This window comes from Gobius niger (genome assembly GCF_951799975.1).
Source record: "Gobius niger genome assembly, chromosome: 19".
Taxonomy (NCBI): domain Eukaryota; kingdom Metazoa; phylum Chordata; class Actinopteri; order Gobiiformes; family Gobiidae; genus Gobius; species Gobius niger.
The window spans coordinates 11983281-12000246 of record NC_136870.1 but is presented as its reverse complement, the minus strand read 5'-3'; the positions used below and the strand labels follow the sequence as shown (position 1 = coordinate 12000246).

At 38.9% G+C, this 16966-nt stretch overlaps 4 protein-coding genes across 4 annotated transcripts; 1 reads left to right on the top strand and 3 right to left on the bottom strand.

Annotated features, from left to right (window-relative positions):
• The first annotated feature begins 124 nt into the window (after positions 1-124).
• LOC306979027 (troponin T, slow skeletal muscle-like) lies at positions 125-4127 on the top strand. Its single transcript, XM_079577798.1, has 13 exons — positions 125-280; positions 1062-1091; positions 1180-1193; positions 1285-1302; positions 1428-1443; positions 1519-1576; positions 1689-1805; positions 2044-2121; positions 2185-2298; positions 2836-2945; positions 3011-3101; positions 3398-3438; positions 3510-4127. Exons 2-13 carry the CDS (start codon positions 1069-1071, stop codon positions 3553-3555), a joined length of 726 nt encoding a protein of 241 aa, XP_079433924.1. The 5' UTR covers positions 125-280; positions 1062-1068; the 3' UTR covers positions 3556-4127.
• Positions 4128-4326: 199 nt separating this feature from the next.
• Positions 4327-7541, bottom strand: dnaaf3l (dynein axonemal assembly factor 3 like). Its single transcript, XM_079577781.1, has 13 exons — positions 7488-7541; positions 7331-7393; positions 7106-7196; positions 6271-6377; positions 6113-6206; positions 5897-6051; positions 5617-5811; positions 5432-5554; positions 5227-5349; positions 4997-5135; positions 4821-4935; positions 4662-4736; positions 4327-4547 (listed from the first exon to the last, which is right to left on the bottom strand). The coding sequence occupies exons 3-13, from the start codon at positions 7185-7187 to the stop codon at positions 4409-4411; spliced, it is 1347 nt and encodes a 448-aa protein (XP_079433907.1). The 5' UTR covers positions 7188-7196; positions 7331-7393; positions 7488-7541; the 3' UTR covers positions 4327-4408.
• A 607-nt stretch (positions 7542-8148) lies between these two features.
• syt5b (synaptotagmin Vb) lies at positions 8149-12724 on the bottom strand. The gene is made up of 9 exons (XM_079578107.1): positions 12645-12724; positions 10274-10528; positions 9581-9759; positions 9413-9505; positions 9175-9342; positions 8923-9090; positions 8720-8837; positions 8501-8634; positions 8149-8407 (listed from the first exon to the last, which is right to left on the bottom strand). Exons 2-9 carry the CDS (start codon positions 10521-10523, stop codon positions 8198-8200), a joined length of 1320 nt encoding a protein of 439 aa, XP_079434233.1. The 5' UTR covers positions 10524-10528; positions 12645-12724; the 3' UTR covers positions 8149-8197.
• A 1548-nt stretch (positions 12725-14272) lies between these two features.
• Positions 14273-15644, bottom strand: LOC306978983 (ferritin, heavy subunit). Its single transcript, XM_079577740.1, has 5 exons — positions 15457-15644; positions 15098-15201; positions 14866-15012; positions 14665-14790; positions 14273-14593 (listed from the first exon to the last, which is right to left on the bottom strand). The coding sequence occupies exons 2-5, from the start codon at positions 15197-15199 to the stop codon at positions 14444-14446; spliced, it is 525 nt and encodes a 174-aa protein (XP_079433866.1). The 5' UTR covers positions 15200-15201; positions 15457-15644; the 3' UTR covers positions 14273-14443.
• Between the last annotated feature and the right edge of the window lie 1322 nt (positions 15645-16966).

Here is a 16966-nt window from a genome sequence, read left to right as displayed (position 1 = left end):
GAGGGTGGTTGGACAGTGTGGGCTCTGGGACTGTTTATGCATCTGTTCCTCTGATCTGAGCGCTGAGGTCATGAGCGAACACTTCACTCATTATCTTGTCTGTCAGACTTTAGCTCACACTCTCCATAGCTCACAATAATCCACAGTGCAGTCCCTGATCTTTTCAGATTCAGCCCCACCCCGGCTCACCCCACGTGACCCTCATATAAAGGCTGTCAAGTCTATAGGCGTCCCATCTCAAGAGAGCCCGAGTCATCCTCCTCTCTCGCTTCAGCAGCAGGTAAGTTCTTTTCAAACGCACATCACTACCAGCATCCAATAGCCATCCTCATTTCCTTTTAACACATACTTTAAAAGCTTGAAAAATAAATCAGTGGAGTAAAAATAGAAGTGCTGTTGCTTCAAATTGAGTAAAGTAAAGTAAAGTCGTGCTTGTGCACTTTAAACACCTCTACTTTACACATTAACAGCTACATTTTTGCAAACTTTACTGTCAAGAGAAACTACTATCACTATTGCTGCTGTTTCTGGTACTGTCATTAAGCCAAATGATGCCTTTACATAAAAAGGATGCTTGATAAAATGTAGCTGACTAAATTACTAGAGTATACGGATACTTCCCACCATTGACTGTGATACATAAACTCATAATGGCTGGACTTGGCAGGTGATAATAGTAGAGAACAGAGCGGCCTAATCTCTCATCTAACAACATTCCTTCTTGCAAATTAAATTAGACGTGAAATTGTTGGGCTGATCTCTCTCTGTCATATCCTGGGATCCAGACTCTTTGACCTAGTCTATTCCTAGACCATTATCTACAAATGATCACAGCCGCCGACTTATCTTCAACAAAAACACAGGGCTATTTGTTTTTTTTGTATCAAACAATATCCACGTTCCCACCACTTTAAGCTCCGCAATTAACTATGAATCTAGCTCCAAAAGTCCACAAACGACATCATCTTGGCAGTGAAGGCAGCAGGAACATCTCAGTGTTCAAATGTTTAACTGTCTCATGAAAGATAAAGACTTACTGTTAATCTGCGTTTTCTGTTTAGTGCGGGGATGTCTGAGCTTGAAGAACATGGGTGAGTCCAGATACTAATATGAATAGTTTTAAAAAGCACAGATATTTTCATACTGTTAAAAGTCTGTCCCTTATTACTTTCAATTCAGACTTCACCATGAAGGTACTATGAACATAATTTACGATTTAATATAATTTCATTGATTCGTTTCTTAAACAATTTTTCTGACAGTTTTTGACTGTTGTTCTTTCAGACTATGATGAAGAAGGAGGTGAGGCTGAAAAGCAAGGAGAGTAAATGCAAATAAGACTTTGTTTGTACTTGGCTATATTGAATACAAAGCAAACAGAGAACAACCTTCTCTTTTTCTCCCCTTTCTTTATTGTGTTGACAAAGAACGCCCCAGATACAGGTACTTTTTTTTTTTTTTTTACTGTAATTAAGAATGTCTGTGAGAATAGGATGTTAAGTTGGTGTGTTTTCATAGACATGTCACTCAGCTCGCGGCCCCCAAAATACCAGAGGGAGAGCGGGTTGACTTTGATGTAAGTAGCTGTAGATCCACCATTATATTATATGTTTGTTGTAGCAGTAATACATTATTGTAGATGAAGTAACACAGTGATGAAGTATCCTAATTTATTGTAGTTTTTGTAGGACATTCATCGAAAAAGGATGGAGAAGGACCTCCTGGAACTGCAGACTTTGATTGATGTCCATTTTGAGCAGAGGAAGAGGGAGGAAGAGGAGCTGATCGGACTCAAAGAGAGAATTGTCAGTTGAAATGATTACCTTATATCTTGGCTGTGGATTATTACATTATATTGAACGTGGAGCCCAAAGCTACACGAGTTGAGAGCCAAAACTTTATGTTGTTTGTTTAATCTGATATTGTGTGGCACTTTCATATGCCATATGCAAATGAAAGTGGCCACTTTCATTTGCATATGGCTATTAAACAATGTGTACACATTTCATAGACAAACTGTAATGTAAGAATATATTTGTTCAGGAAAATCGTCGAGCAGACAGGGCTGAGCAGCAGCGGGTCAGAGCCGAAAAAGAACGAGAAAGACAAGCACGGATTGCGGTAATTTAAATGTAGATCTAAATGCACAAAGGACACATTAAGACTATGTTTAAATATGTTCAGGAGGAGAGACATAGGAAGGAGGAAGAAGAGGCAAAGAAGAGGGCAGATGATGAAGCCAAGAAGAAGAAAGTCCTGTCCAACATGGGCGCACATTTTGGTGGTTTCCTGGCAAAGGTCAGTGAATGGTTGTAATTGAAAATTGCTATAATTTTGGATGTTATAATATTGTTACAATGAATTATACCACGGTCTGGGTGAATACTCAATTCTGATTGAGGTGCGTTAAAACTGTATAACGGACGGTTAGTCCAGCAACAGTTAAATCATGTTCCATATCACTCCACTGCAGCTGTTTCCATTGTAATAATAAACATTTCAGCTGGAACTAGCTTCAAAAGTGAAATAACTCCTGCCCAGGAATAAAAAACTAAAAAAAGCAGACCCAAATTAACAGTTTCAGTTTGTGGGTGGTAAAAGCTGCAAAGCTGACTTAGTCTTCTGAAAGCATATTTGAAATTTGTAATAGTGTTTGTTTAGTATTTCATTTTTCTATGTTCTCTTAAACAGTAATGCTTCTAGACATGTTTAAAATGTGCACTGTAGAGTTTTAAAAACATAAATCACAAATCTAACTGCAATTCCCATTGCAACTTCAATTAGATATTTGAATCTGTGAAAATCACGGTTAAAATGACGTGTTGTATCTCTAAGGTGGAGCAGAGAAGAGGCAAAAGACAAACAGCAAGGGAGATCAAGAAGAAGACTCTGGCGGAGAGACGCACCCCGCTGGCCATTGAGAATCTGAGAGAGGACGGACTGAGGTCTGGCTGGACATAAATGTGAATATGTTGGTGTTTACACAAAGTTATAACATGAACACTTTCAGAGCGAGAGCCAAAGAGATGTCGGAGCGAATGTATCAACTGGAGTCAGAGAAGTTTGACTTGACAGAGAAGATGAAGAGGCAGAAATACGAGGTTAGCTAAATGCAAATTAGTTGGGTATGTGTCACTACAACGTCAAGGCAAGATGGGATTGCTTTATTCTGCCAGATTATTTTGCTTTATTTTGCTTATGGTTTCACATATAGGATCTGGTAAACCAAGACAAAAACTAACTCACATCACATGATCTCTATGAAGTTGAATAATTCAATATTAAAATTGTTATCAGTAAAACGAATATTTGGTTTGAACATGTTTAATGCATTTTAATATAATATGAATAAACCATTCTTACCTCGAACTGATCATTTTAAATATTTCTCTTTCAGATAAATGTCCTCCTCAACAGAATTCAACACGCTCAGAAATTGTGAGTCTGTCTCTCCTCTCTTTAAATATCATTGTACTGGACACATATCTTCTCATATTTCTATGCTACAGCAAAAAGTGTCATGGGAAGGGGAAGGTTGGAGGACGCTGGAAGTAAATCAAAAGCAAGAGGATGCTGTATTGAGGGGAATTTAGTTGACATGTTGCAGTGTTAAATCCGTATTATTTATCGTGTGATTTATTTTCGCAATAATTGGATCATGGCAGTTGCAAATAAAGACATCTGGATCCTTTTGTGGGGGCTTCATCCTGTCTAATGCTCCGAGCGGTATTTACACTCAGCATAAGATTAAAAAATAATTAGGAATTGACAGTGACACTGCCCACTTGCCTAAGGCTGGTAGATGTCTGATTTGCCTAGTTGGACTTTTTTTTATTACTTTCCCTTGCCACTGTGTATGGATTTTACGCTTTTGTAAAATTTTACCCCAAAAAATAGAATAAAATGCAAACATTTATTTCATTTTGAGTGTTTTTATGAGTGAACTATGGAATTTTACTGTGAGCGGAGATATTTCTGCGTCACCTTGACCGATGTAGCCAAACATGAGGATTGATAACATCCCAAATTGTCTATTTTTACAACCCACTGCCTAAAAAGCATTGTCGGTGTCTAATAATAATAATAATAATAATGCATTTTATTTGTAACGCACTTTACATTTGGACACAAAACATTACATTACACATTACATGCACAAAGTGTCTAGTTTATTATTAGAATGTTTATTGCTGTCATGTTTATTTACAGTATGCTTGGGGTTATATGATAGTTATTTGCTCTTGTGTCATAGCAAATCATTAGCTAGATATTTCCGCAGTGTGGCTTATTATAAAAAACATTTAAGGTTAAGATAACCAGATGCAACACATTCAAAATGTCATTCTGTCTAGTGAGGACTCTAATGAACAAGTTATGTTTGACAACAAGTACTCAAAATATGTTGATTTCACCTTAGTGGTTTAAAAACTGCAAAAACATCTTCAGTCCTCTCTTCTTGCCATGGTTCAAATCCAGATACCCGAGCAATATCCTCCACTTTGTTTGTAAAACCACTTTCTTGCTCTTTATTCAGGTCCAAGATAAACCTAATAAAATCAAATAAAACATAAGTAAATATGCATTAGTCACTTCCAACTAAATGTGTGATGGCTGTACTGTCTCTATGGAGACAGGTGGTGTTACTATAAAAAAATCTTTACTTGGCCAACTCCACGACGAGCACGGCGTCTGGTGCGGCAATCTGTCTCAGCGCTGGACCTAACTGGTGTACACAGCTTCAGAGGAGAGAGGGGAGAATGAAATACTGTACATAAAACCCGGCTTCATAATAGACTAGGAAAATCAATTATAATACGCACCCAACAGAGCAGAAGATTACATTGAAAAAATGTAAAAAATTGTCCTTCTGTGGTAGTTTAATTAGTGCATCCATTGGCAGGAATGTTACAGAGATGCCATTTAAATGTATCAAATCTGGAACAAAAGTTTAGTTATTAAACGTTTACGTCCCAATTTGATCATTGCTCATGTTTACCATTGACAGTGACAGGTTTGGGATCATTGTCAGTGGATGGCTCCTGCTTTACTTCATCTGGAGTAACGGGGCTTCCCTGTCTACGATACAGGGACTGGAGCAACGCATGCACGTTAGCAACAGAGATGTCTTGAGCCGTCTGTCAATGACAGAAAATTACAGATTTTTTAGATTATTACAATATAAATATAATATAAACAATAATATTTGTTTCAAAACGGTATGTTTACTTTGATGTGATGTCCATTCTGTGTCTTCAGCAGACTTTTATCATCAGTCTCAATGCCAAAAGAGAGGTAAGGACTGGATACTATGTCTCCCCAGTACCCTCTCACAGCAACCTTGGAGCCTTTCTGTTATTAGCAACATACATTAATTATGCTAAATGTGTACATACTTTTTGTCTTACATTTTAAAAAAAAACATGAAACTAACCTGGCTGAGCACTCTGGAGGAGAGTAAAGTAGGATTTACAGTTTGGTAGACACCTTCTCTCATTTCGAACGCCACACCTCGTCCCCTCCATTGAGTATACTGATGTTTGTTGATTACACCACACTGAAAAGAATTTATGATCAATTTAATTTGAAAATCCACTCAGAGCAGTTCTATTTATTTACCCCTTTTTCATGCAGCTTCATGGTGAGGTCCCAGTCAAAGCAGCCTGTTCTGGAGTCGTAGCGGGTTCCAAGGTGCTGGCGAACTCGATAATCCCAGGCTTTAGACATCACAATGGGAGTAGGATGTCCTGATGCAGAACATTCTGGCTGTGTCCATTGCTTGAATATCCTGGCCAGTTCATCTCTCTCTTTGAACTTCAGAAGTAGAAATAAAACAAGATTTGTATGCTTTCTAACAGACGAAGGAAAGCCTAAATTGAAGAGGTCATCAATGAGCTACCTTGAGAAGTTTTGTATTCAGACAAGGATGTGTGGCTTCGTCCATTGTTTCAGTCACAGACACAATAAGTTGTGATGCCGCTCGCCTCAGGGTCTCAGCGGTCTGACTGCGGACTTCACTGTTTCCAAAGATTTCAAGGAACACCTCTGTCTTCTCTAAAAAACACACAATCACATTAGGGGTTGATTTATGATAGTTCATTCTGACAGGACGTACCACTGAGTCCCATGCTCTCTTGGGGCATCAGAGTGAGATACAGCAGCAGCATCTGCCTTGCCATCACCTCCAGGCTGTTTTCTATCACCCACACCTGCAAAGAAGACTGTTAGTTTGCACAGAGATCCGCACGAGATCTAAAATGATATCGTTATTACATGAAGGTTGTCTTTGTTTGGCAGTCCAGCTATGGTCTTAAGAATATGACGAGGATCTCCACTGCCCACCAGCAGAATATTGGCTTCATCTTTATATTGCACAGGGCCTGGTCAAATAAATGGGAATAATATAAAAAAAACAATGATTAATTACAGTAAATAAAAAATACCACAATATCATAGGCTACAAAGGCGGCCGCCAGGAGGGCCATCCACATCCGGGGCCACCAATTGTGCTAAATGTTTTATTGCCGACTTTCAAGCTTAACTTTGGAACTAAATGTAATAGACTAAGGGTATTATTATGTGTCGGAGATTTCAAACCCTTCTATGACTTCGGGAGTTGTGTTACTTTGTGATTATTTAAAAAAAAATCATAAGTGGAGGCTCGTCCCTCTAATAAAAATGTTGTACAAGTGTTTCATGATTGCAAAGTGGGAGACAGGGGCGCCAAAATCCAATCTGGCCTAAGGCACCAAAGTGGCTAGGGCCGGCCCTGCATACAAAGTAATGCAACGAAAAGCGCTATATAAAACCGATGTATTATTATTATTATTATTATTATTATTATTATTATTATTATTATTATTATTATTATTATTATTATTATTAATAATATTATTATTAATATTATTATTAATATTATTATTAATATTATTATTATTATACAGCGTGCAGCTAAAACATGCATGAGACATGTATGTTCATTAACATGCACTGTCCCACCAAATAAACCGATAACCAATAAATTAAATAAATAATTTAAAAAAAGATATGTGTAGTTATGTAGCATTAATGACGCTACAGACAAAAGCATCGCGTGCCGTGTACTCACCTGTGGTCAGCAGGTTACGGCACGGACTGAACCCCCACCACGAAATGCACCCTGCTCCTTCCGAGGCACGTCCTGCGCTCATTCTTCAAAACTGTGACACAAGGTTTTATGAAGTATAAATTACTGAACTTGTGTAAAAATCTGGACAAGAAAACAAACAAACAAGCAAACACACAAACAAACCTTTTAAGTAGTCTTTTAGCAACCATTCAGAAGATAAAAAACCTCGGATGTCCTCGAGTCATTAGTAGTAGCAGTGAAGCTAGCTCCACGATTTCGGTGTAATATCTTGTGGACCCACACGATATAGCATTAAAGTATGTAACAGTTAGTACTTAGTGAATGTTGTTTTGTAGAAAAGGTTATTGTGGTACTCACTCACCTCACTAAACCAGCCTCAAGGAGCCTCCATCAATGAAAGTTTGGCTGTTGCTTGGTAACGCTAAATTGGAGGAGAAAGCGCCATCTACTGGTCAAACTGTGTATTGAAATGTCCAAGCCTTCGATAACTACACCATACAAATGTTTCAAGATGCCTCTATTTAACAGTGTACCAAAGCACAATTATTTTTTATCCCGCAAAATCTTGAGTGGTATAGAGATTTGTAAAAGGACTTGCCACAGTAAATAAACAGATTGTGTCCAGAAAAAGCTACCCCAAAAACTATCAAACTCAATGCAAACATTGATCCTTCTTTTTGTTTTGTACTTTTATACAAACAATAGATCTATTACATTATGTAAGATGGAGATTATTGATTTTCCAGCTATAGTTTCTGACTGTAGTGAGCTCTTATCTGTTGAAACAAACCTAATAGTTCAGAGTCAGTGTATTTATTAGAAGATGCAAGAACAAGACATGATGAGACATGATGTATTCAAATAATGAAAAACCCACACAATATATACAAATAAATAATACTTTGTCATCTTGTTTCACACATGGATGTACAGTAAGGAACAATGAAGAAATAACAAACCATAAATATCAAAACCTGTACAACACAAAACGAGCATTGACATTCTGAACATCTGAACACCAAGACAGCACAGACTGGCATGTGACCTCTTTAAAGTATAATGAACAGGACTCTAGCGGGGTTTTGCTTTGAGCGCGGCCTCCACCTCTTCCTCCGCCATCAGGGTGTGCCACTGGGCCACGGGACGTCTGGGATTGGCCAGCATGTCCGACCAGTGACGCAGGCCGACCCCGGTGGCTCCGTAGCCCATGAAGGCCCCTCCGATTGGGTCGTTGCTTCCCAGTTTATCGTAGTCAAACACCATGATGACCACTTGCACTTTCTGGAAGCAAAAAGGTGTGTTAAACCACACTTCACAACCATGTTTTAAATGTAAATCACAATCATTGGCCATTTGAGTTGGATGTAAATTCACCTGGATCTGCTCAAATGGGATTTCAAAACTGAAGCTCTCATTGAAGTAAGGGTTTAGTGTGTTTTTCTTCACAGTGGTTTTCTTTTTCTTGATTCGTTTTCCATTTTGCTGCAGAACAATCTTCACATAAGGATCTTAGGAAAAAGAACATGTCAATGCATGTTTTATAAATAACTGCTAATAAGGACAGCATTTCTAAGATTTTATTTTTGGCTTTACCTGATAATCCGCCAACATCCATTTTCTTTAGATTTTTTGCCTCCATAATGTTCACCGTGAGCTTTCCAGCCGTAGGGACATATCGTAGAGAAATGCAGATGTCACCAAGCTTTTCTTGCTGCAAATATAAACCATAGCAAGTCATTTTAATTGTATGTTATCAATTCAGCATTGATTACAGTTCAGTGGATTCTTTGTCATACCTCTTCCTTTTCTCCACTGTCCAAGTCCCTCCACACTTGCATAGGCTGGCCCATGTCGACACTGTTCATGGGGATCTTGATCTCACCGATCATGTCGTGCTTGGAAAATCTGTCAAAGTCATAAACCTGCAGCACCAAGGTCTTGCCACCGAGCTCAGCATAAGGAATCTAGAGAAAACAATTGCAGAAGAAGAATGCAAGTTTATGAAAATGAAAAAAAAAATCTGTGTTATATCATTTTTGTAAAACTACCTTAAAAATGAAAGTCTCATTGAAGACTGGACTCAGATTTTTGCGTTGGACTTTAGTCTCGTACTTCTTCTTTTTGTCTGGTAATAGAAAGACTTTGACGTAGGGGTCTGACGTGCCCCCCATGTCCATAGCAGCAAGATCCGCGGCTTGAAGTATTCCCACAATGAGCTGGAAAACAAATATGTATGTTGACGTACACATTTTATTTGATCAATTTCTATATCTTACCAGGACATACCTGTGCATCTGTAAAGTTATAGTCCAAGGAATACTCCAATCTCCCCAACTTTTCATGCTCTTTCTCCTCTTCCCCTTTCTTTTCTTCTCCCTCCTACAACAGACATTTCTCATGTAATATCAGATCAAAACATTTCAAAACATCACAGTAAATAAAACTGGGTCACACCTTGTTATCTTTTCCCTCCTCATCATCTCCTTTGGCCACTCTGCGGCGCCCGGCTTTCCTCTCTCTCACTTTCTTGGGCTTTTTCTGCTTCCCGAAACATTTCTTGAAAACGCAGAAGATGCAGGTAACGACCAACAGCAGCACCACCACCACAATGGCTCCCACCGCCCACATGGGAACTGCGAGACATGGGAAACTTTATGAAACCGAATACCTAAACATATACGATTAGTGATGAATTTGGCAAAGCCTTACAGTGTTGCCATGTTGAGTTGTAATAACTGTAAATGTACATCAATAAAATGATCAAACGATTGTTGTTGAAAAATGTAGCAGCAAAGAATTTGACTGTTTATTTATAAATGTTTTCCAGTTGTTTCACCGATGACTGACAAAATGAGCTCCTGCAACATTGTGAAAAAAGGCAGCGAACTTCTACAGACAAATGACAGTTTGCCGAGCACACATGAGTCGGCAAAACCCGCCTCAAAGATCAGATAATGATAGCAGTAGCCCAGAGGTTCCTGACTCGTCTAACCACTACACCCTCAAGCCTGCCATTATGTACGCTCTCATCAGTCATGTGACACACCCACTGCATATGGTTAAACAGGAGGTTTCAGAATAGGTGAAGATTTCTGTGTGTTATGTCACATGTGGGGCAGAATGTATTGTTGACTTTTGTCCCCTTACTTGGCAGGTGGGTGATTTCATTCATAAACTTGTTCTTCATGTGTGTGTAGTCGTGTCCATGGCTGGGGTGGTGGTGCTCAGTGTGGAAGCGCTCGTGCCCCTCGTGGTGCTCCTCATGGTGCTCCTCGTGGTGCTCGGGACGGTGTTCGGGACGGTGCTCGTGGTGGACTGTCTCGGTCGTCTCCTCAGACTCGGGCTCGGACGCCTCCACAGCCCGCCGGACCCGAAGCCCGCCACTGACCAGCCTCATGTTTGCTGTCGAAACAAGACAAAAATAAAGATACCTTTACAAGAACACTGCTTCTCAGATACCAGTACTGCTATAGTAAAATTATTTTGTTTTCTGATAAAAAACAAAAGCAGGACTACACCTGAAACAAGGGTCAGAGGTGTAGCTTATAGGCAAGACAGGTAGCTGCCTGGGGCCCCCAGAGGGCCAACAGATTTGACAGAAATGAAGAGAATATAGTGACAAGGTGCAACAACAATAGGTTGCGTTCATGTTTTAGGATTCTATTTCAGTTGGAGGGAAGGTGCCAATACAACTCTATGGGAGTAAAACAGTTTTTGAAAGAAATTTCCAAAATGAAAATGTCCAAATGTTTTCCCTGATCATCACTTAATAGTGATTTGATTCCCAAACCCGCCATTTATTTTTTTATTGCTAAAAGTAAATTCTACCAGCCAAAATCACAAATATATTTTTGAATATTGGACGCCTTTATGAGGAAATAATTAGACCATTGTTTATATGAGCTGAGAGAGAGGATTTCGAACTTTGTGACAGTTTTTCTTTCATGGGATTTGGCTCAAGAATTACAGAGAAATTAGCAATTAAATAAGAGTTCAGTTGATTTTAACTGAACTCTTATTTGAACTCAATTTTAAACTATGGGCTCTTGAGAATGTTGTGATGTCACATGAATGCACCTATTGGCCGTTGCGTATTCCCTGAAAAGGCCCCATGAGCCAAACTTGCCCCTCCCTCACGTGCTTCTCAGAGCAGAAGGAGGGAGAGAGAGAGAGAGAGAGAGAGAGAGAGAGAGAGAGAGAGAGAGAGAGAGAGAGAGAGAGAGAGAGAGAGAGAGAGAGAGAGAGAGAGAGAGTGTTGGGAGTAAACAGACCCAGCTCCGACAAAATGTGGAGAAGTTAAAAAACAGGAAAAAGGAGGATAAAGAGGAGTAAGGACAGCCACTGACAAGGGTGAACATTGTAGAATTTGATGAGGTCATAATCTCAGATGGAGGGCAGGGACCAATACAGTTCAATGGGAGAGATGAAAATCATTTAATCTCCAAAAACAAAAATGACAAATGTTGAAATTGCTCATTATGTTGTAGAGATTGGATTCACTAACCTGTCATATAATTATTTCGGCTGAATGTCCTTTCTCTGAGCTAACATCACACACATATTTTTATATATAGTCCTATCGTTACCACTTGTAAACAGAGAAGATGTTGAACTTTGTGACCGTTTTTGTTCATGTTCCAGGAATCTTTATTTTGACGGTTACTATAATTACCTCCATTTTCATCTGCCCACCAACTCAATTATAAACTCTTTTGAATGTTGTGAGGTCAAGTGAATGCACCCTGTTGGTTCTAAATAAAGGATAACACAAAAAAAAAGCATTTACAAAACACTGAAGACTACTCGTGTCAGTCCAAATCTACTCACATCTAGAGTGAAATTCTATTTAAATCATGATAAAATCTTGAATTCAAGCAACTTGTTTGAGACACTGTGTTTTATCTCCTGTGGTCTGTATGGGCAGTGTAATCCCATGTTCACACTGCACAGAGGGAACAGCTCTGCACATCTATAAGCCAGATGCTCAACATGGCTGACCCTAATCCCTCTGTTACTCTCCGTCATCTCGGCCTTTGCACGTTACTAGATTAAATCACAATGCTATATTTTCAGGACAATGTTTAAATTTAAAATCAGATAAATATCAAAACACATCCTGTAAGTTACAAATGGCTGTCATTTTTTAATACTGATTAAAAAAAACAAAAAAACAAAACAGCAGTACATTACAAGGCACAATTGTGTTCTTTTGAAACTATTGACTATTGATATGATTATTTTGAAAATTAAAGTGTGATTCAATGAATTCATTAAAAAAGATTAAAAGATTTTATCATCACTAAGAAGTAATAATAATAAAAAAAAGGAAAAATAATAGTTTGATGGGAACACCCGCCTTTACAACACCTCACACTGGCCAAAATTAAAGATGTTTTCAAACCATAAATTGTTCATCAATAATTTTTTTTTAAAAAAAACCTCACTTGAAAGCATCCAATACTCTCAAATAAATATTCTGCAATGAATATTCTGCAAATTACAACATTTGGTGCCATACCTGTTGATCGGGTCCCGTGCTGTGCTGTCCTCTATCCAGTAGCTTTTATTTCTAAATCCCTGAAGTTTTCTTGTTTCTTCTTTCGGCCCGTCAGAGCCTTCACAGTCCCATGGTCGACTGGACGTGCTCGCTCTCACTTGATCATCCTGCAACCCTCTCTATCAAATCCAAAGAGCTGGAGAGCAGCGTTGTGGTTTAATCCCCTTCCCCTCCTCCTAATAACGCTGTCATCACATCTGCTGCCTGTAAACTCTCACTCAAGATAAACAACTGCTATTTTCTTCAAATATACACAGGTTAATCATCATATGTTGGACGGTCTTTGTATGTTGTCAAAGTGTTGTTCATTAGATTATTGAGACGTGGTTGTGTTTATGCATTAGGAGTTTGCAGTGCATCCGGCCTCTTCACTAATCCCCTCATCATAGAAGCCCGGGTTATCCATCGTCAATCTACTGACTATGAACGTGAGATGTCCCTCCTTCTGATGGCAAAGCTTACCATTTTACTGCAGAAGCCACATTTAGAGCCTTGCAAATGGTAATCCCCATGCGGGCTGACACATGTTGGGACGGCTACATCTGGAGATATCAGAATCAGCGTTAATTTTCATTTATTTGGATATATTTGCCAATTATTCTTGTCAGGAATATATATTTTTTTAGAATAGCTTCCGAGAATAGACTAGAACAAGATCTTTTGCCATGTTTTAATGTAAATCTATGTCTATGTACTTGAATAAACTGAACAAGCTGGTCAGGAGGGCCAGCTCCGTCCTGGGTTATCAGCCAAGCTCACCTCCATCATGGACAACACCTCCCACCCACTGCACGGGACTGTAGAGGAGCTGAGCGGCTCTTTCAGTGGAAGACTGAGACACCCCCAGTGCAAGAAGGAACACTACCACAGTGCCTTCATCCCCACTGCTGTCAGACTGTATAACAAGACTGAAGTAACATGTGCAATAACCCCTGTATTTAAAGCACTTACCTGCGTCACTTTATCAACCACTTGCACTATGATGTAAACCTGCACTGCTATTTGTTTATTTTCTGTTTACTTAATTATTAACAGTTTATATTTTTGTCCCCACAAAGTCCTGAGTAGTCATTGTACATAAGACACCACTATTTTACTATTAAATCGTTTTTTTGTTTATTTTCTCACATTTCCTGCCTATTTACTCATCCTGAGTCTTTCTAAGAGCTGTATGTAACAAGTACATTTCTCCATTGCGAGATCAATAAAGGCTATCTTATATCAGGATAAATATTCACTTGTTCACATGTTTCAAAAGCTTGGCAGTGAACTCTGATTCTGTTGACACACTGTCCGCAGGTGAACTGACATTTGCTGAAGCCTATAATTTACCAAGTCTCTTTGAAAAGCCATGTGTCTGAGAACCTACAGTTAAAGATTAAGCTTCCACCAAACAACGAGTAAGCAATGTACGGCTATAATCTTTACAGCATCTATAGGCGAAAACCAAGTAGGTCTCTGTGTTCTATCTATAAATCTCGCAATTAATATTTAACAATGGGCAGAAATACAAACTTTATAGATACATTTTATTTTAATCCAATTTTTTTTTTTACCAATAGTACAGATTCCAACATCAGGGAATGTTTACATGATAAAAATGTTTACATGATAAATCTCAAATCCAGCAGCAAAGAATGAATATTGTAACTTTTGAAATGTGTAACTCCTAGCACCGTGTGGCCATTATTGTAGAAAAGAAATGAGGTATATCTAATTAGCTTGTTGAGAATTTTGGGAGATTGCACAACTGCATTTTCTTAAAGAGTGTGTTTATCAAAGAGGTACTCTCCCATTCCACCAGAGGTCTCGTTAGTTGCAATGCGGCCCAGACTGCCCACATAGTCTCCCAGCTTCTTGATGGTTTCATGACTGTCTTGAAGGAAATGTTGCTCCAGAAAATCACACAACTGCAAAATAGTAAAAAGATAATGAATGTGGATATATACGATTATTGTAGAACCATTGAGGAGGGACGTACGTGTGGGTCAGTGTTGCTGCCAGCGCGGCGGTGGACATCCAGAATGCAGGTGTTCAGGGATTTCTGATAATCCAAAGAGAAGGACATCGCATCATGTCCACCTCTCCAGTCCTCTCTAGTCGGCTTCTACAAAACAATGTAAATTTGGATTAGGCCAAGACAAAAATCAGAATCAAATAAGAACATTATGGGCACACTCACAGAAATGGTATGGAGCAAAATGCGTCCTCCTCTCATGTTCTGATACTCCAGTAGTTTCTCTGCCTGGTTCCTCTCTTTGATGGATTGCTCAAGAAAGAAGCTGGAGAATTTTGGCAGGGCAACATCATCTCTGTCAAAATACATCCCCTGTTGATGTGATAAAATGTGTCCATTAGCATTTACATTTAACATTTTTGCTATACACTACAAAAGAAAAAGAAAAAAGACTTACTAAAGCCAGATAAGTGTAGGATGCAGTGAGCTTCAGGTTGATCAGTTTGTTGACGTCCCCTTCAGTCTCCACATGAAGGTTTTGCTTCACCACAGACTGCATTTCTACAACACAATGCAAAGTGTGAAAAAGATTTGGTTGGTTTAGTGCAGTATTGTGGAAAAAATACACGACGTCGACTCCGGTTTAAGATGTTACATAACTACATAACTACATAAACACAGGTGACAATTCTTCAACTCGTTTCAACTTATGTACCCGACAGTAACATTGAACACGCCGTTTCTTCTCAAGGTAAATCAGCAAACAAACAAGAGCCACAGCAGAACTTCAAATAGACCTCAATCCGGAGCATTTACCTGATCTTTGAAGGAGACGATGCTCCACGACGCCGTTAATGTTCTGTCTTTATCTCCTTGTTTCGCACGTTTTTATCTCCTGTGCCACAAACAAGCGACGCCCCTTTAATAACGTCGACTCGCTGCTACTTTAGCATTAGTAGCACAGATGATTGTTGTTGTACAATCATGGACGTGTGTGTTCGGTGTGTGCGCTGAGTGCGTGGAACGTCAAATGTAGTGCGCCGCCTAGTGGCCTGGAGGCCTCAGTGTCAGATCACGTTTGACGCGCTTAAGTCGGTAAACTAACATAATTATTTAAAGACAGGATTTTGAATGTTTTAGCCTTGCCAAGGGATGTCATGTCCCCACTGATTTTCAATAACGGCCCTGAATGCTTGACCTTGAGGAAGCTGTGATTTGGACTGGAGGACTGAAGGTAGGCTACCCTCTCTTTATTTAGGCCTATTCATCTTGCTCGAATTATTAGGCTTTATATATATTTTTTTTTTTATTAAAGCCACAACGCGTAAAATGTCTCCCAATAAACAAAAATGAAATACAAGCATTTATCTTATGACAAATATTTTCTTCATTGAAAATACCTCTTAAATGTACAAATAAACATGTGCCTTTGCAAGCGGCTCACCTCTCCTAAAAACATGACTTTACCAAGTTGGTACGTCTCCATGGAGATGTTGACTAAAGGCAGCAGAATTTGAGATTTAAAAAGGTTAGGGTTTCATCCAAATCCATTATTTGATTACCCACTGTAATAATAGCATTTTCTGAGTGTAGCCGGTCATATGGAGCATGTTTTATATTGATGGCGACCATATGGTTAGTTTGTCAAACTCCACTAGGAATAGTTCACCGTTTTTCTATACTTAGATATGTTCTTACTTGAGCTTAGACGAGTCGATACATACCTGTCTGGTCTGTGTGCGTGCCCGTGGAAGAGCGTGGTCGCTTCTAACTTCACCCCGTTTGGTGCTATAGGAATACATTGGGAGACGCCAAATGCTAACAATATCTTTCTTTTCTTTTTCTTTTTGCATGACTCAGGGCACGCACAGAGATCAGACAGTATCAACTCATTTAAGCTCAGGCAAAACATATCTCAGTACTATGTAAAAATGGTGAATCATTTAAAGTTAGGGCTATGGTAAGATTATGGTTAGTTTGTCAAACTCCACTATATTTAAGGTTTGGATTAGTTGATTTATTTTTAACCCATATTTTCATAGTTTTTTACGGAATTTGTACTTTTTTTTTCTCTCTCGAAAAACAAGCTTAAAGGCATGCGTACGATGTCTGGTTGTTTATAAATGCTTGTACTAGAAAGAAAATAAAAAATACTCCTCTATTAACCTCTTAACCCCCACCTGATTAGTTTATTTTATTTATTTATTTACCTGATTAGTTTTAAACTAGTGTTGTTTTGTTGTGGTGACGTCAAGGTTGGAGCTCCACTTATCATTGGCTGCCGATGTCAGCAACTGGCCAATCAGGGAGCGGCAGGTCTTTTCCA